Source organism: Falco naumanni, unplaced genomic scaffold, assembly GCF_017639655.2.
Source record: "Falco naumanni isolate bFalNau1 unplaced genomic scaffold, bFalNau1.pat scaffold_42_arrow_pat_ctg1, whole genome shotgun sequence".
In the NCBI taxonomy this organism is placed as follows: Eukaryota; Metazoa; Chordata; class Aves; order Falconiformes; family Falconidae; genus Falco; species Falco naumanni.
Window position 1 is genome coordinate 14,838 of NW_024427496.1, and position 18,230 is coordinate 33,067.

The 18,230-nt window shown below is 50.0% G+C and overlaps 1 protein-coding gene across 1 annotated transcript; it reads left to right on the forward strand.

The window, feature by feature from the left end:
- The first annotated feature begins 367 nt into the window (after positions 1-367).
- On the forward strand, positions 368-4,174 carry LOC121082204 (vigilin-like). The gene is made up of 4 exons (XM_040581552.1): positions 368-496; positions 2,166-2,372; positions 2,811-3,065; positions 3,911-4,174. The coding sequence occupies exons 1-4, from the start codon at positions 368-370 to the stop codon at positions 4,157-4,159; spliced, it is 840 nt and encodes a 279-aa protein (XP_040437486.1). The 3' UTR covers positions 4,160-4,174.
- The last annotated feature ends 14,056 nt before the right edge of the window (positions 4,175-18,230 follow it).

The window sequence follows — 18,230 nt, forward strand, 5'->3', positions numbered from 1 at the left end:
AAGCGAAGCTTTCCCTGGAGTATGAAATCCCTTAGTGTGCCAGAGTAACTGCCTCTTTGCTGTCCTTTGCCCTGGGGCACAAGGAAGACTGCGGCTGAATGCTAGGACGGCTCTGGAGGGGGAGGGATGTGTTGAAAACTGCCCAGACAAAGCTCTGCATCCCTGTTGCACAGTCAGCTGGAACAGGCCTGAAGGGAGGATTGCAGAGGGAGGCACTGACAATCAAAAGCACACTGACACCTTGCTGTGCCCTGCTTGTGTCTGTCCCGTGGCTGAGCAGGTGTTCCATGTGCCACTGGAGGAGAGGAAGTACAAGGACATGGATCAGTTGGGAGAAAGCAAGCAGGCCAAGATCTGCCTTGACATCATGCAGAAGACGGGAGCTCACCTGGAGCTGTCTCTCGCAAAGGACCAGGGCCTTTCGATCGTGGTCTCTGGCAAGCCGGAAGCAGTCACGAAGGCTCAGCAGCAGATTGTCGCTCGACTGCAGACTCAGGTGAGGGCATCTAACTGTTTCTGCCTTCGTCTTTGCTCTTCCCCAAGACTCGCAAATGCTTTGAGACCCTTGGGCCCATGTGCTTGTAAGCCAAAGAGGTGTGTTGTTACATGACTAATTCAGCTTTGCCATACGTTTTCAAAGCACCCAATTGGCAATTTGGAATGGGAATGAGGCTTAAAATAGGGTTCCAAGGTAATTACAGGCCGTGGTGTTGCATGAAGCGTGGAGTCTGCGATCTCTGGAACATTTGAGTTGCAACCAGTGACTTTGTGCTGAGGTGCTGGTGCTGGAGGGGGTGCAGGAGTAGTAGTGTGTAGGAGGAGTAGGAGGGCAAAGCTAGTAGTGTGTGAGAACAGGACTGTGCTTTTCCTGAAGCCCTTCAGAGGAGAACGTGGAAGGCTGGGAGAAAGAAAAGTAGAGAAAAGGAAGTCCTGCCAAAAGCCAAAAGCTTTGGGTCAGGGTTCTGCCTTGTGTAGCTCAAGGCACACTGGTAAGGAGCCACAACCCTGTTGTTTCGGTTGCTTCAGTCCTCTAGGTTTTGATCTCTTACCTTAAGGTTCTCGAGCTCATAGTCAAGGTGGTAGCTCTTGTTAGGATGTATCGCAGCCAGGTGTTGCAGTGTGTTTTAAAGTATAATGCCAAAGGTAGGTAATGCGATGTTAATACCATGTCTGCTTAGTGCTGTTCAGCCCCTGTGTCATACCCTGCCAGAGGAAAGAGAAAGGAACGAAACCCTACATCCACAATGTGCATCTGAAAAATCAGTTCAGGTCGTGCCGCCATAGATCCGTGAGCCACTGTTCCCAAATATACCTCCTACTGCCCTGGCCCCAGGTCTGGAAGGTGTGTCTGTATTCCAGCTTCTCTTAGGCTTGGCTGGCTTCAGGACAGGAACACAGAGCTGAAAAGTCACACCGAGTGATCTTTTCTTCATCTTTTATTTTTCCATTATAGCTTGAATGTTCATTGTCTGATTGCTGTTAGTGGTTACCTAATCACAGGGACCAGGAGCACGATAGCAGTCATCAGCTACCAGACCTGTACAAACTCAGTGAGAAGGGAAGAAGTCAGGAAGCCCTTGTATAGACCAGCCCTTTAATGGTAGATTGAGAAGGACCCCTTTTGCATGTGGGGCCTTCTAGAAGCAGTCCCAGGAGCAGCACGTGCTACACTTGAAGACACCTTAGCACTTAAGTAGCGGTGAGCATCTGCTAGCTGCCTGCCTCCTGCAGTAGGTTTCTGGTGTTGAATTTCTCTTTCCTAGGAGTCATACTGTATGTCTTGTTCTCTGTAGCCTTGGCAGCAGGTGTCAGAGTTCAGATAAACTCCAGCTGTGCGCTGTCATCTCAGTTGTTGTCTGGTGTCTTACACTGGAGGAGAGGCACCTCCTCGTCTGTGTCGGAAGGCCTTTGCTAATTCAGGGTACCGCTCCTGTGCAAACAGAAGGGTTTTGAGGGAACGGTGGGGTCTATACTCCTGGCACGGAGGCGCTGTAGATCAACTGGTACAGTGTCAGCCCTCAGACAGAGTGTGCTGGGAAGGCGTTGTGTTTGCTCTGAGGAGCAGTACCACTGAGCAGCGTCTACCTTGCTTTCCCTGGCTCTGTTCCTGTGGATCTGCCAGTGCAGGCAAGGCTTCTCACAGATGCTTGGTTCTTCTGCTGCAGGCTTCGGCAACAGTTGCCATCCCCAAGGAGCACCACCGTTTTGTCATTGGAAAGAAGGGTGAGAAGCTGCAGGACCTGAAGCTCAAAACTGCAACCAAAATGCAGGTCCCCCGCCCAGATGACCCCAGCAACCAGATCAAGATCAGCGGCACTAAAGAAGGGATTGAGAAGGCCCGGCACGAGATCCTGCTTATCTCCGCTGAGCAGGTACCTCAGTACTGTGATCTCTCTCATGGCATTGGCTGCTCAGCCATTTTGCTTCCCCGTGGTGTAGTCGGAGTTTGCAGCCACCGTGGCTACAGTCAGTGGCTAACGTTCGCCTGAACGGAGACGTATGCTGTGCCACTCGCTGGCTGTGTGAGCACCGCTGCCAGGTCCTGAAACTTCTTGTGCTGCGTTTTGTCCATGTCTGAAGCCAAAACAAGCATTTGATAGTTGAAGCGACGCGTCTTAGGTGCCAGCTGAGATAAGGCAGGAGATCACAGGGGTGAATATCGTAAACAAGGAGCAGCAGCAGCAACCGTATTTGTAGATTGAAAGAGGTGGAGATCTACAAGCCCGCAAACTGAGAAGGTTGCTTGGGCCAGAGTGTCAGGCAGGACACCCCTGGGAACTTAGCTGTGCCTGGCAGAGACTGTAATATAGAGGGCAGTTCCCACCAAGGTCTGTTGTGGGCTCTTCCAGGGTAAGCGTGCCGTGGAGCGGCTGGACGTGGAGAAAGTGTACCACCCTTTCATTGCTGGCCCTTACAACAAGCTGGTGAGGGAGCTCATGCAGGACACAGGGACGCGCATCCACATTCCTCCACCCAGTGTCAACAAGACCGAGATAGTCTTCACCGGAGAAAAGGAGCAACTAGCCCAGGCTGTGGCTCGAGTTAAGAAGATCTATGAGGAGAAGGTACGGATGGTCCATAAAGCTTCCCACCTTCCCCTGGCACCTGCTCCTAGGCACTCTTCCCTTCTTGTTCTACTTTTGTGCATCCCTCTGGTGCACCTGGCTCAGCAGCCCTTGCAGTACATGACCCCGAATCCTACCGTTTCCTCACTCGGCAGAGTGGGAGCTGGGCTGATACTATCCGGGAGGTGACAGATTTCTCGCTTTTCTGTATCGTGGGACTTAGCAGGCCACCAAGAGCTCCCCTGGCTCTTGTTCACACCGGTGCTACTAAGGAAGGAAAGAAGTGTGAAGTCTGCAGTGGTGGCCAGCTGACAGTATCAAAGTTGCTACCTAAGTAGAAGTTGCTGAAGAGCGAATGTCACTCCAGTTTATTTCCCACAGCCAACGCTGCTGTGAATATCCTTGTTGTGGGTTGCTGGGCTGTTTGTCCTCGTGGTTAGGTCTGTATTTGTACCGGTCTGGATTTCAACAATCGGCTTATAGCCTGCACAGTGTTGCATCACGGCACTGCCTGGGAGACGGCTGGGAGTTGAACCCTGTTGTCCAACGGGGGGACGGGGGGGACGACAACGACATGCCTGTGTGTGCGTGTGGTCTCTTCCATGCCGTGTCCCAGGGAGCTTGACACAGCATGCTAGTTTTGTACTTCCCCTGTGAATTTTTGAGCACAAGGCTTTCTGTAGGCAGGGGCCCAAGGGGTGCTAGGGTACTGCCGAGCCACTGTGCTCAGCTTGGCTTTGCTCTTTGCTGGGCGCAGAGTCTGACTGCATCTTGTGCCTCTTCCTGTCGCTCTTGTCCTTCCCCGCCCCCTTGTGATTGACGCCTCAGTGTCTCTGCCCCTACAGAAAAAGAAGACTACTACTATTGCAGTGGAGGTGAAGAAGTCCCAGCACAAGTATGTCATCGGCCCCAAGGGGAATTCCCTGCAGGAGATCTTGGAGAAGACTGGAGTCTCTGTCGAGATCCCACCCATTGACAGTAGCTCGGAGACGCTGATACTGCGAGGCGAGCCTGAAAAACTGGGGCAAGCATTGACTGAAGTCTATGCAAAGGTACTGACAAGATGGGCTAGGCCTCCTTTGAAGGTCCCATGAAGATACATTTGTGAGCACTGACGGGTGTAGCGGGGGTGCTCTCTCTTGGGCCATTAGAGGTGCAGCTTAGAAGTCAATACCGGAGGTGCAGCATGGGAATTGGAACTGAATTGTTGTGAAGGCCTCTTCCAGTTTGTCCATCAAACAGCTTCTCTGTTTTTCTGTCTCTCAGGCCAACAGTTTTGCCGTCTCCTCGGTCTCTGCCCCCTCTTGTCTTCATCGTTTCATTATTGGAAAGAAAGGACAGAACCTGGCCAAAATAACTCAGCAGATGCCAAAGGTATGGATGAGCTGGTTAGCTTAGCACCCCCGGCGTAGAAAAAGGTTTAGTCCAGATCACTCGTCACGGGAGAGAGAGGTGTATTCTAGCGTGGGTAAACCCAGGGGGAAATGACACAGATCTTTGCTGTTCAAGGGAACCCTCTCTTTTACTGCTGCAAACACTGCTCATCCTATGTTATTGTCATGGGTTGAGCCCTTCCAAGGAAGCTTTATGTGGTGCTGTTTTGAGAACTGATGTAGCAGGATACCTGGAAATGCCGAGTGCAGCAAGGCTTCTCCCTGGTGAGTTAGACGGTATCTAGATAAAGGCTAGATGAGTAAACTTCTCCAAAGCCCTTGCAGAAACCGGGACAGCACCAGAGCCTTGGGCTCTAGGCACTGCCATATGGCCGACATCGTTAAGTTACTGACTTGGAAATTTGTGGGGATTTTGTTTGGGCTTTTTGGGAAGAGGCGCATCTCTTAGTGGCAGGGATCGATGGTGTAGGCCTGACCAAGAGCATTGGCCTGGCTTGGATCTTGGCAAATTCTTAAGAGATTCATTGTCTTTCACCTCAAGGTTCGCATCAAATTCACTGGAGGAGAGGATAACATCACTTTGGAAGGGCCTACAGAAGATGTGCATGTGGCTCAGGAACAGATTGAAGCCATGGTGAAGGAACTGATGAGCTGGAGTTACTAGTTCCAGTAAGAAACTGGGGGAAGAAGGGGCAACAGAGCAGAGGGGCCCCTGCTTAGGGCCCTGCTTAGGGCCAGAAAAAATTAGAACTTGGTTTTTGGCAATTGTTCATTGAAACACGTACTTTGTGTGCTAACGCAAACTGTCAGCATTCCTAGAGTTGTATGTAACATGCTGCCTGTGTGGCTGAGGGCTGCCCGGCAAGTGTGATGTGTGTGAGAGACACAGTTCAACTGTGAAGTGAGTGGGGGGTCCCGATCTGCGTTTCCGTGTTCCCCGCGAGGGGGCCGGCCAGAGACGGACGAAGCGATTGAAAAGTCGACGTATGAAGTGGTGGAATGCACTATTAGATATCAGAACGGGGAACTGTGGACCAAACACTAGAACGAATATCATTTGGGACAAGCACGAACGCGGGGCCCCAGGTCAGTAAAGGGGAGTCAGAGGCCTTGGGAATACAGCCTATTAAACCCTGTTCCACAGGCAGTAACGTAACATTTGAGAACCGAACGGCAAGTCAGGAAGATCCTTTCTTGCTGTGGCAGGCTGCTTGTGTAAGGCTTTTATTGTCTGCTCAGGATGCTGGAGTAAATGAAGAGAACCAGTCCTTTGGGCGGGAGTGCTGAGGCAAGGCACTTTGTAAAGCGTCCCCCAAAGCAAGGGCAACCAAGTCATGCCTCGTCCTGGCTTTGTGGCTTTAGCAGTGCTTCCTGGCTCTTATTGTTGCAGGTGCTGTTTTCCTGCCTGAAGCCCTGGGGCTCCTGGGTAGCCGCCACCCCCCCAGCCCGCAGCTGCTGTCCTCAATAAAATGATCTTTCCTCTCTTCTGACTACGTCTGCCATGTGATAATTGGGGACTGAGCAGATATTGTTTGGTGGTGCGTCCTAGGGGAGGACTTTGGGATCATCCCTTGGCCCAGACTCCTTGCCAGTGGGCATCACGGCTGAGCTTTATGACTCACAGTACAGTCACACAGGGAGGTGGGGGCCGGATGGCACCTCTGGAGGTGTCACTGTCCCCTCAGCTCCTGCTCGGATTCTGGCTAAGACACAGCCTGTGCTCAGGCTCGATGGATGCTCCACTGGGGAGCAGCGCCATTAGCTCAGAGCCGGGACAACACGCAGGCAGACACGGTGCCGCCGCTGACCATCACCTGCAGCTCGCTGTCCCCTGCGGCCGTCATCCCTGCACACTGACTGCCGGGCAGTTTCTCCAGATGCCCACGCTCAGGGCAACGGTATAAAGCAAACTGCCACGCTGGCCACTACAAATACGTCGGCTCGCCCAAATAGCTTTTCCAGCAGCTCCAACAGCAGCCGGACTGCTGAGGCTTTTGTGCGTCCCAGTGTGATACGGGAGACGCCCGCACCCTGATGGAGGACGAAGGATGAGCACTCTCACCATCAACCAGCTAACTGTTGCTCATAGGCTGCTGTGGTTCAAGCGGGGCCGCCAGCTGTGCAACACACAGCTGCTCGCTCCCTCCCTCCCTCCCTCCCCAGGGGGATGGCAGGGAGAACTGGGAGGCTCAAAGGGAGAAAACTCGTAGGCTGAGGCCAAGGCTTTGATGTGTGCAGGGGAACGTGCTGGTGCAGTTTGTGATTGAAAACTGCGGGGACATCTTTGGGGAGGAGGTGGCCGGCCCCTCCCCTCCATCAGCCGAGGAGGTGCCAGCACCTGTGGACAGGTGCACAGGTATGAGGAGGGGCTGAGGGTTTTCAAAATCTGGGGCTTCTGGTCCAATTCCTTATTGTGCTGCTGGTGGATTTTGGTTTAGGTGTTGTCCACTTCCACGAGGTCACTTTGCTGCACGTGCTTTTGTGTTCCATGGGTGCGTTTGGAAGATCAAAGGAGCTGTGCAGGTGAAGCAAACGCAGAGCCCCAGGCAAAAGACTTCTTGCACACAGCACCCTCTCTGTTCATCCTCTACAAAGAAGCAGGGGCAGGTATGGTGGTGAAATCAGAAATAGTAGAGGGATGTCAGGCCAAGAAACACTGACACGTTTCTCATGTATGACAGTAGTTTCTGATAGGTCCAAGCAGCTGCTGTGCCTCCTCCTGTCATTAGATCTCTTGTCTGTTTGACTTTTCCCACCCTCTAATGATAGAGAAGAAAAACCAGAAAGGTTGTTTCTCAGATGCATTGGGAATGTGCTTAATCAATCTAAATACCTACAAGAAGTCAAATACAAAATCGCAGATTTAAAAATAAAAGGCTCACGCCCCAGAATGGGATAATGCTGCCCAAGGGATAACAGCAGAACCGTGTCCCAGGAAGGCAGAAGAAAGCCCAGCAGAACGAAGCTGGCAAGGGTCTGTCCTACCCTCCAAGGCCCCTCCAGTTTGTGGTGCCCCAGCCCGCAAGAAGGGGCAGCCCATCGTCCCAATTCATCAGAGCTCCTGAAGCCTATCTTGCGACCGTGCAAAATATGGATAATGCAAAGCAACCAAAGGGATCTTATTTGAGGAGCTAAGGTAGCAATTTGGAAAACGGTAGCTTACTACTCCAGGTGTCTTGCCACCTGTCAACTTCAACCTTTCCGGTTCAGGCACTTGTACCTTTGCCTCCAACCACCCCCGAGAGCACAGCAGACTCCTCGGTAGACCCGGAACAGCTGATGAGCCTTTCAGAGGAAAGAAGGTAAAATGAGCTCCCTTTGTTTAAAATGAGAACTGATTCCAGTTGATCGTGGTTTTACCTCTCTAATAACACTGTGGAATATCAAGGTTTGCAGGGTCTTTCGTTTCAGGAAAATGAAAAGCAAAGAAACAGAAAGGGAAAACAGGTCTCTGGAGAAGAGGCTGAAAGCACACCAGAAGAGAAAAGGAGAGAAGAAAAGCTTTTCGAGATCAACCGCTGAAAAAATTCAGGAAGGTCAAGAAGCCCAGGTGTATCCAGACACTGCTGTCCATCCCTCAAAACTCTGAACACTGCACTAAGTGCATGAACTATTTTTAGCGTGCACAAAGATGGCCCCGGATAGGAAGCAGACACCTGCCTTTTGGAAAAAATTGCGTGTCAGCAGGAAACTGCGGTTCCCAATGTTGCAGGTTTGGTTTTGCACTTACTGAAGTACTGTTTGCTCAAGGGTAAGCAGACACCTCGCCACAAGAGCCTCGATCCTTAGCTATTTGCCTAGCTACCGAGATAAAGAGGCAAAGTAAGTCCCGCTGTTCTGTCCATGTTAGCAATCCTCACGCTGCCCTGTATCATCTGGATCCCAAATATGCAGCAACGTTGTTCCAGGTCACTACATACGCTTTAGATGCTGGCCCTTTTTCAAAAGGCCGCGGTTCACCTGAGGTAATTTGGGGGCGGGTGGTGGTGTTTGTGGTGGTGGTGTGTGTATTGGGATGGACACTTTTTAGTTTCTTACTTCTTCTTCCCTTACCAGTAAACAGAGGTCTATTTCTCAAGATCTTGAGAAATGTCCTGAAAATAAGTTTTCGTGACTTTTTTGTATATAGATGAATACTCTTTTAATGTACACTATTTCACTGTTGCTAGAAGTACTATATTCCACTTCACATGGCTTGCTTCAGTGACAGCCTTGTACCGTAAATTCATATCGTGTACCCCCTTTTTCTTGGGGTCCACAAGTTGCGATGCCTGCAGTTTGTAGTCCCTGCATGCACAGGCTATCTGCCCTGGCTGAAACCTGACAGGATAACAAACGGTGATTGCTTCAGGCAGCTTCCCTATGCAGATGTCCCCGGAACCCCTTTGGAAGAGTAACCCGGAGAGGGTGCTTCACGGAAATCGCAGGCACTTCCAAAGCACGGAACTAATGAGCAGGACATGCACGGGAGAGTCTGTGTTTAGTAGCCACCTTATAGCTTGAAGTGAGCGATTCTTATTTGCTTTCCAAATCCATTTTCCTCCTGCCTAACCCAATTGGAAGTGTGAGTTCCACCGCAATTTTTTGTGATGTACTGAATGTATTCTTTTTTAAAAGCAGGTGCCACCTTCTTGGCTTTGCTTCACGCTTTGTGCTGTCCCCTTTTTCTATGTACAAGAAACCCCACTGAAGACAGAGCGTTGATGGTTCTATTCAGCTGCAGGGGAACTGCCATGGCGGCTGTAAGAGAGGGGCAGGGCCAGGCGCAGGCCGGGGGGGTTTATCCGTTCTGAGCCCCTCGACCCCAGCTGCGCATATCTGACAGCCCTGCCTCGCTCACAGCCGCTGTCCCAGAGGGAACAAAGCCCAGGAGAGAAAGTTCTCTGTCGGCTCAGGGGAAGCACCATGCAGGGGTGCAGCACCCTCGTGTTGCAGCCAAAGTGATAAACGGGCCTTGCTTAGCGCAGCTCTCCGTGCAAAAACCTCCGTGGCTGCAAGGATCTCAAGCCTCGACTCTGAGCGCTCGATGGAGCTCCCTCCCAGCCAGCCGAGATTCCCGACCGTCCCGACGTGGCGCTTTCCCTCCCAGCAGCGCCCATGCCCATTGAGTGCCTTTCGCTTGCAGCCGGCTGTAATGCCGGCATCAACCCTGCACCCCAGTTTTTGGCCTCTCTGAGTGTTGCTCACTAGGATAGCCCCGAGAGTGACACCCCCCCACCCCCACCCCCCACCCCCAACCCCTGTGCCGGCTGCCCCCATTGTGTCCATAGGGATAGCGGTTTGCCTGCGGGCATGGTGGGATGGTGTTTCTTCCAGGAACCACATGGATGGCAGGGTGAGCCCTGGGGGGGCTTGCGCCGCCCGGGCTCACAGCTGGGGAGGCGGATTCCCCGCTCGCAGGGGCTGGGGGCGAGGGGAAGTGTTTTAGGGACGGACCGTGGGGGCCGGAGGGAGGGGTTTGAGGGACGGACGCCGAGGAAGGCCTCCTGCCTGCAGCGATGGCTCAGGCCCAGGGCAGGGCTCTTCTCTGGATGCCACGGGGTCGATTGCAGAGGACCAGGCTGCCCCATGCAGGGAGCAGGTGCGTGCCGGGGCTGCCAGGGGCCCTGCCTGCCTGTTCCCAGCCCAGCCCCAGCTGGGGCCAGCCCTGCGCTGCAGCCCCGGGGCCGAGGCGCACGGAGCCGGGCATTGCTGAGGGTGCTGCACCCTGACGGGCCCCGCCGCCGGCTGCCGGCTGCCCTGGGCTGCCCCTCGCTCTCCCCAGCTCTGCCTGCTGCCAGCGCCGGGGGCACCGCCACGGGGCTTGCCCCCTGCCCACAGCTGCCCTGACCCACATCTGCAGCTGTACGTGGTGCCCACATCGCACAGCTGGGGCGGGGGTGGCAGGTCTCTCTGGTGGCAGCCTGGGACTGGGGGCAAAGCCAAGCCCATCCCTCGCTTGTGATCTTTGTCCCCAGGGAGAGCCAGTGCAGACGTGTGCTGGCTGGAGAGTGTCCCGCGGGGAGGTGACGGCCGACTGCAGAGCAGCACTGAGACCCGCGCGACAGCAACGGCAGCCGGTGGCTGCAGAGCAGCCCAGGGGAGCTGGTTCCCTCGACGGGCCCCAAAGCAGCCTTCCTCAGCCCCTGCTTTTGGTGACGTGTGGAGCAGCGCAGGGATGTCTCTCAGGATTACAAGGTTATGGTATGCCACTGGTTAAGCGAGTAAAGTGTTAAAGCATGTTATTGTTATGGACAGAATGTGGGTTTGCTGACCTGGGTTCCTGGGGTAATGGTAGTGTGATCTTGTGTTCTCTGTGTGTGGTTTTTTTTTTTGTGGAGAGTGCCTTTTCTCAGCTTTTTGGCCTTTGCAGGGTTTGGATGGGGGCCATTGGTTTGTGTACAAAGTTTCTTCTGGTTGTTTTTCTGCTGTGCTGGTGGATGGTGGTGTTTTTTCTGTCTTGAAACCATCGTTACTGGTCTAATATATCTCCTGCAGGTCAGGCAGTGTCACTTCTGGCGTGGTCTGACTCATTTCTGGTGAGTTGGTAGGTAGGTATGGAGGACTTGTGGTCCCTCCATGGAGGATGACTGCTAGAGGACTAAGAGGCAGATCTGTGGAGGGGTGAGAGGACTGCTGGCCCATAAGCAGTGACTGTCAGAGGACTAAGTGTACTTGAATTTACGTGGGCTTCCAAATTCATGGTTGTTTCTCCTGCCTTGCGGAAGAGCCATGGGAAGTCACCAGCCACACGGAAGGATAAAGGGTTTCCCACGGCTACGTGGCTTTTTGGGGTTTGCTTTTGAATAAGAAAGTCCTGTCTCTACATGAGTAGAACTATAAACGGTCAATTTTGCCAACTTTAGAAAGCAGGGAGCAGCACTTTTGTGCTGTGCCTCACATGGCGGCCAGGGCATGGTGAGAAACAGCAAGAGAGTTTCTTCCTGGAACCTTCTCCAGGGGAGCAGTGCTGCACTTGTCAAGGTGAGGGTTTTTTTGGCTCTATACGATTGCAAATGTGAGGGGTTAATTTTCAGAACACAGATACTAGGGAGCAGAACATTTGTGCTGTGCCTCACATGGCTGCAAGGACAGAGTGAGAAACAGCAAGAGAGTTCCTGCCTGGCACCTTCTCCAATGGAGCACTGCTGCACTTACCCACAGTGAGGGGTTTTTTTTGGCTCTGCGTGACCGCAAATGTGAGAGGTCCATTTTCTCACCACAGGAAGCAGGGAGCAGAACTTTTGTTCTGTGCCTCACATGGCTGCTGGGGCAGGGTGAGAAGTAGCAAGAGAATTCCTTCCTGGCACTTTTTTCAGGGGAGCAGTGCTGCACTTTCCCAAGGTGTGTTTTTTTGTCTTTCTATGAGTGCAACCATGATGGGTCAATTTTCTCACCACAGAAAGCAGGGAGCAGAACTTTAGTGCTGTGCCTGACATGGCTGCCAGGGCAGGGTGAGAACAGCAAGAGAATTTTTTCCTGGTACCTTCTTTATGGGAGGAGTGCTGTACTTTCCCAAAGTGACTTTTTTTGGGCTCTTAACGACTGCAACACTTAAGGGTTAATTTTGCTCACCACAGAAAGCAGGGAGCAGAACATTTGTGCTGTGCCTGACATGGCTGCCAGGGCAGGGTGAGAAGCAGCCAGAGAATTCCTTCCTGCCACCTTCTCCAGGGAGCACTGCTGCACTTTGCCAAGGTGACTTTTTTGGGCTATGCATTATTGCCAATGAAAAGAGGTCAATTTTCTCACCACAGAAAGCAGGGAGCAGAACTTTTCTGCTGTGCCTGACACGGCTGCCAGGGCAGGGTGAGAAGCAGCAAGAGAATTCCTTCCTGGAACCCTCTCCAGGGGAGCAGCCCTGCACTTTCCCAAGCCATGTTTTTTGGTTCTGTATGGGTGTAAATGTGCGGGGTCAATTTTCTCACCAGAGAAAGCAGGGAGCAGAACTCTTGTGCTGTGCCTCACATGGCTACCATGCACGGTGGGAAGCAGCGAGAGAATTCCTTCCTGGTACCTTCTCCAGGGGAATTTCCCAGTTCCCGAGAGACTCCTGGCACTGGCTGCAAGGGGGCTCCCAGCCGAAGGGTGGGCCTGGGTGTTGTTGGGGTGGGAATTGGTGATGTCTCCTTTCCTTAGTCACGTTAACACTTTGGGATAACAAATGGATGCTTCGCTCCTATTGCTCTTTTATCATATCGCTCACAGTAACTGCCACTGGTTCCTTTTATCATATTGCATGCTATTTGCTTTTATTGCAATATAAGAAACTGCATTTGATACATTCCATTATTTGATATACTTGATAGATTTGATTATATTTGATGTGGAGTTCAGCTTTGCTGTGTATCCAGTCAGCCAGCAAAACATAATTCGGCGTAGTCGGCAGCGTACGAAGTAAAACTCTCTCTATTTAGGAAAAAAAAAATGTTCCTCGACTTGCTATTGTCAGGTGGGAACCATTGCCTTATGGTGTTTGGGCCAGAGTGGTCTGGTGGTGCTGGGCAGTTGGGCCATGCCAGGGACAGAGGGACGGGGGCAGGGGAGGGGGCGGGGGGAAGGGGTTTAGGGAGGGACGGGTGGGAATCGATGAAGGTGTTTAGGGATGGAGCGGGGTGTGTGGGGGTGGGGGGGTGGGGCAAGGATGTGTGTTTGTGGGAGTGGGTGTATGGGGGGTGGGGTGTGGGGGGAGGTGGGGTGGGGGAGTGGGGGAGGTGGGGGTATGTGGGGGGGGTGCGTATTGATACACGGGGGGGGAGGTGTTGAGGCTGTGTGTGTTATTTAGAGAACAGAGTGGGGAGTCTGGGGGAAGGGTTTTAGGGACGGATGGGCAAGGTTGATGAAGGCCTTTAGGGAAGGACGGGAGGGGAGGTGTTGGGGTTGGGGGAAGGACTTTAGGGACGGACCGAGGGTGGGGGAGGGACTTTAGGGCCGGACCAGGGTCTGGGGGAGAAGTTTTAGGGCCAGGGCAGGGAGGTGGAGGTGGGGGATGATTTCAGGAACAGCCTGGGGTGGAGGAGGGTGTCAAGGGAAGTCTTTCAGGGTTGTTTGGGGGGAAGGATTTTAGGGACGGATGTGGTGTCTGGCAGGATGTTTGATGCCACCGTATAGATTCCACTGTATATACATTTATGTCCAGGGATTCTGTTAAGGGGAAGCTGCTGGCTCGGCAAAGGGACAAGATGTCTGAGCTCCCCAGTTGCCACGCTCTGATTTGGTGTGTAGCTCTACGTTAAACACACCTGCGCACAAAGGTTAGGCCAAGCTGACTCTCTAAAGCTGTTAGAAGTGACGAATTAAGGGACCTCTCATCCAGGGAGTCAGCCTCGGGAAGGATGGGGAACAAAGAACGGATGGGGAAAAGATCTGCGTTCTCTTCGGTGATGCAGAAAGAGCCTCCGGGTGAGGACGTTGTGGTCGCAGGAGGAGACAAGCCGATAGAGTGCTGCGATCCGCAGAATGTTGGTTGGAATTCGGACAAAGGTAATTGTTGTGGGGGGAGATCGTGACCTCTGACTCAGATAGCCCCCCGAGAGAGGGCAAGGCCCCGCTTGGGGAGCACGGGGAGCTAGTAAAAAACCTCAGCAGTGCTGTCTGAGGGTGTGTGCTCGTTTGCATTAAAGCAAGCAACTTGTAACCCATCCCGTGCCTGACTGAAAATGCGTGTGTAATGCGCTATGAGTGTGCAAGTGCTCTGCTGTCCATAGTGCGTACCCTCGAGGAACTGGGTGAGCACGCTCAGAGGAAACATTCCCCCGTGCTCCCAGCACTGCCATAAAGAATGCCGGCCTTCTGAAACTTGCAAGCAAGTCTTAGAGGGTTTTTCTCCCTGACCGACTTTATGGTATCATTCCCACCATACTGGAGAGAGCAAATCTTTTTCTCTTTGGTGGTGAAAGCAGCTTGGGGCGCGTCACTGAAGTGCAGCACTTTTTTAACCTCAGGTCTAAAGTGCCACCGGTCCTACCGTGGAATACATCCTTCCTCAGGCTTTCAGCAAACGGAAAGGATGCATCAAACCCACCCCACAAACATGTCCTGCACTTTTTTTATCTTTCCTGGAACGTGGGGACATGACCCTGCTGGGCCATCAGTGCCACCTGCCTGGGAGCCAAGATGGTGCCTTTACATTCCAGGCTAAGGACTTACCTTCTTTTTTTTTCCTTTTCAGCGACTTTAGAGCCATCCTTAGGGAGGCTGGTTAAGCTGGTTTACTGCACAGCTGGTCGCCAGTGGAGGGAAGCGGTAAGCTCCGCTATTGCCTTTGGTGTTTACTTGTTACCTTGTCGCTCGTTTGAGTGATCTTACCGTGCCCCGGCAAGCAGAAGCTATCACGCCACTTTAGGCCTTGGTCTAAAAGCCATGCAAAGCAATATTGAAAGTCATTCTGAGATGTGGAACAGGCCCCAATATACATTTTATAAAAGTGCATCTTGGCTGCTGTTTGTCTTTGTATGGGTGTTTTTCCCTTTTCTCCAGACTGTTGAAGCTCTGAAAGGCGCCGATGAGCTGCTCTCCCTCAGTTTGCTCCTTTGCCTTTGGGGAGTGCTGTTCATGTTTTCTTCATGGCTTTGCAGAGGAGAAAATCCATGAATACACAGCCTTGCTTGAATTGATCTTGCTGGAAAGTGGTTGAAAGCTTATTGCTGCCCCATCTTGCAAATGGCATACATTCTGGTTCTGATTTGATGGGCAGCGTGTCGGCTTGTCGGATAATTGTAGAACGATTCAATTGCTCAAAGCAGCAATGCTGATAGGGAGAGTTTACGTACTTCCTTGCACAAAGCAGTTCTGGGCTTTTTTCCCTCTGCGTGTGTTTCTGTGCAGACATGTGCGTGAAACACAGGTGTCTCTCTGTGCCACAGGTGGGACTGATGACAGCTTTTCATTTCATTTCAACTAGAATTTAAACAAAGATTGTGCCTTCAAAAGAATTTGAGCAGCTGTCCTTGTTTCCCAGAGCAAGCATCCAAGCACTGGGGAGCAGTTTGCAGGATCAGAACCTGAGCCTGCTCTGGGTGGTAAATCCTCAGGAGAGGAAAGAGAAACCCCAATTTTTTCAATACAGATCTAGTTCCCTTAATATTTTGAGCAGCAGAGGGGGGTGAGATGGGGCGGTGTGGTGACAGGAGAGGGACAGGAGAGGGACAGAGGAATGAAGAGAACAGGGGTGGATCTGGGCAGGGAGTGGAGGAAGGAAACCCCTGCTGAAGAGTCAGCAAACCATGAAGTATTCCTATGTGCTAAATTTCATCACACTAGCCTGTTTCCACAGCAAAGACTCCAAAGTTACCCAAAGAAACAAGGAAAAGAGCAATTGGTACTAGTGATGGCAAACACCATGGAGTTCTTGGCAGCATGAGGAAATAGATAACTACTGTAGGAAGTTCAATGACCTAAACTGATGGAAATAAATCTCTGAAACATTTAGGGCAGCTATTGCATAATTTTTATGTCTGTCTGACTATATATCGATCGATCGATCGATCTTGCAGAAGACCCAGTTGCAAGACCCTACAGTAATATACCTCTGTTCCTGGTAATAATACTTAGCCCTAAGACTCAATATTAAAACTCAACCTTAAGACCTAACCCTGAGACCTAAATTTAAGACTTAAGCTAAGACTTAACCCTAAGACATAATCCTAATACCTAACCCTAACACCTAACCTAAAGACCTAACCCTAGAGACTGAACTCTAAGACTTAACCCTAAGACTTAACCTTAACACTAAACCTTAACACTTAAACCTAAGACTTAACCCTAAGACCGAACCTAAAGACTTAACCTGAAGACATAACCTTAATACATAACCTTAAGAATTAACCATAAGACTGAACCCTAAAGACTCAACCTTAAGACGTAACCCTAAGACTTAACCCTATAGACTTAACACCAAGACTTAACCCTAAGAACTAACCCTAAGACTTAGCCCTCAGACTTAACCTTAAGCCTTAAATCTAAGACTTAACCCTAAGACTTTATCCTGACTCAGTTCTAAGACTTAACCATAAGAATTAACCTTAAGAATTAACCTAAAACTTAACCATTAGGCCTATCCCTAAGACTTAAAAGAACTAACCCTAAGACCTCACCGTAAGAATTAACCCTAAGATTTATCCTTAAGACTTAATGCTAGGACTTAACCTTAAGATTTAATCTTAAAACAGCCAGAAGACATAATCCTAATACCTAACCATAAGGCCTAACTCTAAGACTTAAGCCTAAGACTTAACTCTAAGACTGAACTCTATAAACTTATCCCAAAGACTTAACCCTAAGACTAAATCTTAAGACTTAACCTTAACACCTAAACTTAAGACTTAAGCTAAGACTTAACCCTAAGACTTAATCCTAATACCTAACCCTAAGAGCTAACCTAAAGACCTAACCCTAGAGACTGAACTCTAAGTCTTAACCCTAAGACTCAACCTTAAGACTTAACCCTTTGAATCTATCCCTAAGACCTAACCCTAATACCTAGCCTAATGACTAAACCGTAAGACTGAACCCTACAACTTAACCTAAAGACTTAACCATAAAACTTAACCTTAAGACTTAACCCTAAGACTAAATTGTAAGACTTAGCCCTAAAACTTAACCCTACATATAACCTTAAGACTTAACCCTAAAACTTGACCCTAAGACTCAACATTAAGACTTAACACTAAGACCTAACCCTAAGACCTAAAATAATGACCTAACCAGAAGACTGAACCCTAAGACTTAACATTGAGACTTAACCATAAGACTTAACGCTAAGACTTAACCCTAAGACCTAAACGTAAGACTTAGCCTTGAATCTTAATCCTACGACTTAAGCCTAAGACTTAACCCTAAGACTTAAACTTAAGACTTATACTTAAGACTTAAACCTAAGACTCAATCCGTAAGACTTAACCTTAAGACTTAACCCTGAGGCTTAAGCTTAAACTTAACCCTGAGACTTAATTCTAAAACATATCCCCAAGACAACTCTAAGACTTAAACCTAAGACTCAATCCATAAGATTAAACTTAAAAATTAACCTTAAGACTTAAACTTAAGAATTAAACTTAAATCTTAACGCTGACACTTAACCCTAAGACGTATCCCAAAGACTTAAACTTAAGACTTAACCCTAAGACTCAAAGCCTAGGACTTAAGATTTAACCTTAAGACTGAACACAAAGACTTAACCCTAAAACTTAAATTTATGAGTTAACCTTAAGACTTAACACTAAGACTTAACCTTAAGACATAACCAGAACACTTAAATTTAAGACTTAACCTTAACACTTAACCGTACGACTTAACCTTAAGATTTAACCCTAAGACTTAAATTTAAGACTTATCCTTAAGACTTAACCCTAAGACTTAAATTTAGGTCTTAACCTTAACAGTTAACCCTAAGACATAACCCTGAGACTTAAACCTAATACTTAATCTTAGAGACTTAACCCTTAGACTTAACCTTAAGACTTAACACTAACACTTATAATTAAGACTTGAGCTTAAGACTTAACCTTGTGACTCAACCTTAAAAACTGAACCTGAGACTTAACCCTAAGACTTAACATTAAGACATAACCTTAAGACTTAACCGTAAGACTTAACTCTTAAGATTAACCTTAATTCTTACCCTTAAAACTTAACCCTAAGACTGAACTCTAAGCCTTAAGCCTTACACTTAAACTTAAGACTTTATCTTAAGTCTTTACTCTAAGGCTTAACCCTAAGACTTCATCCTATCTTAACTTAAGACTTACCCCTGAGACTTAAAGATTTTAACACTAAGAATTGACTCTAGGTC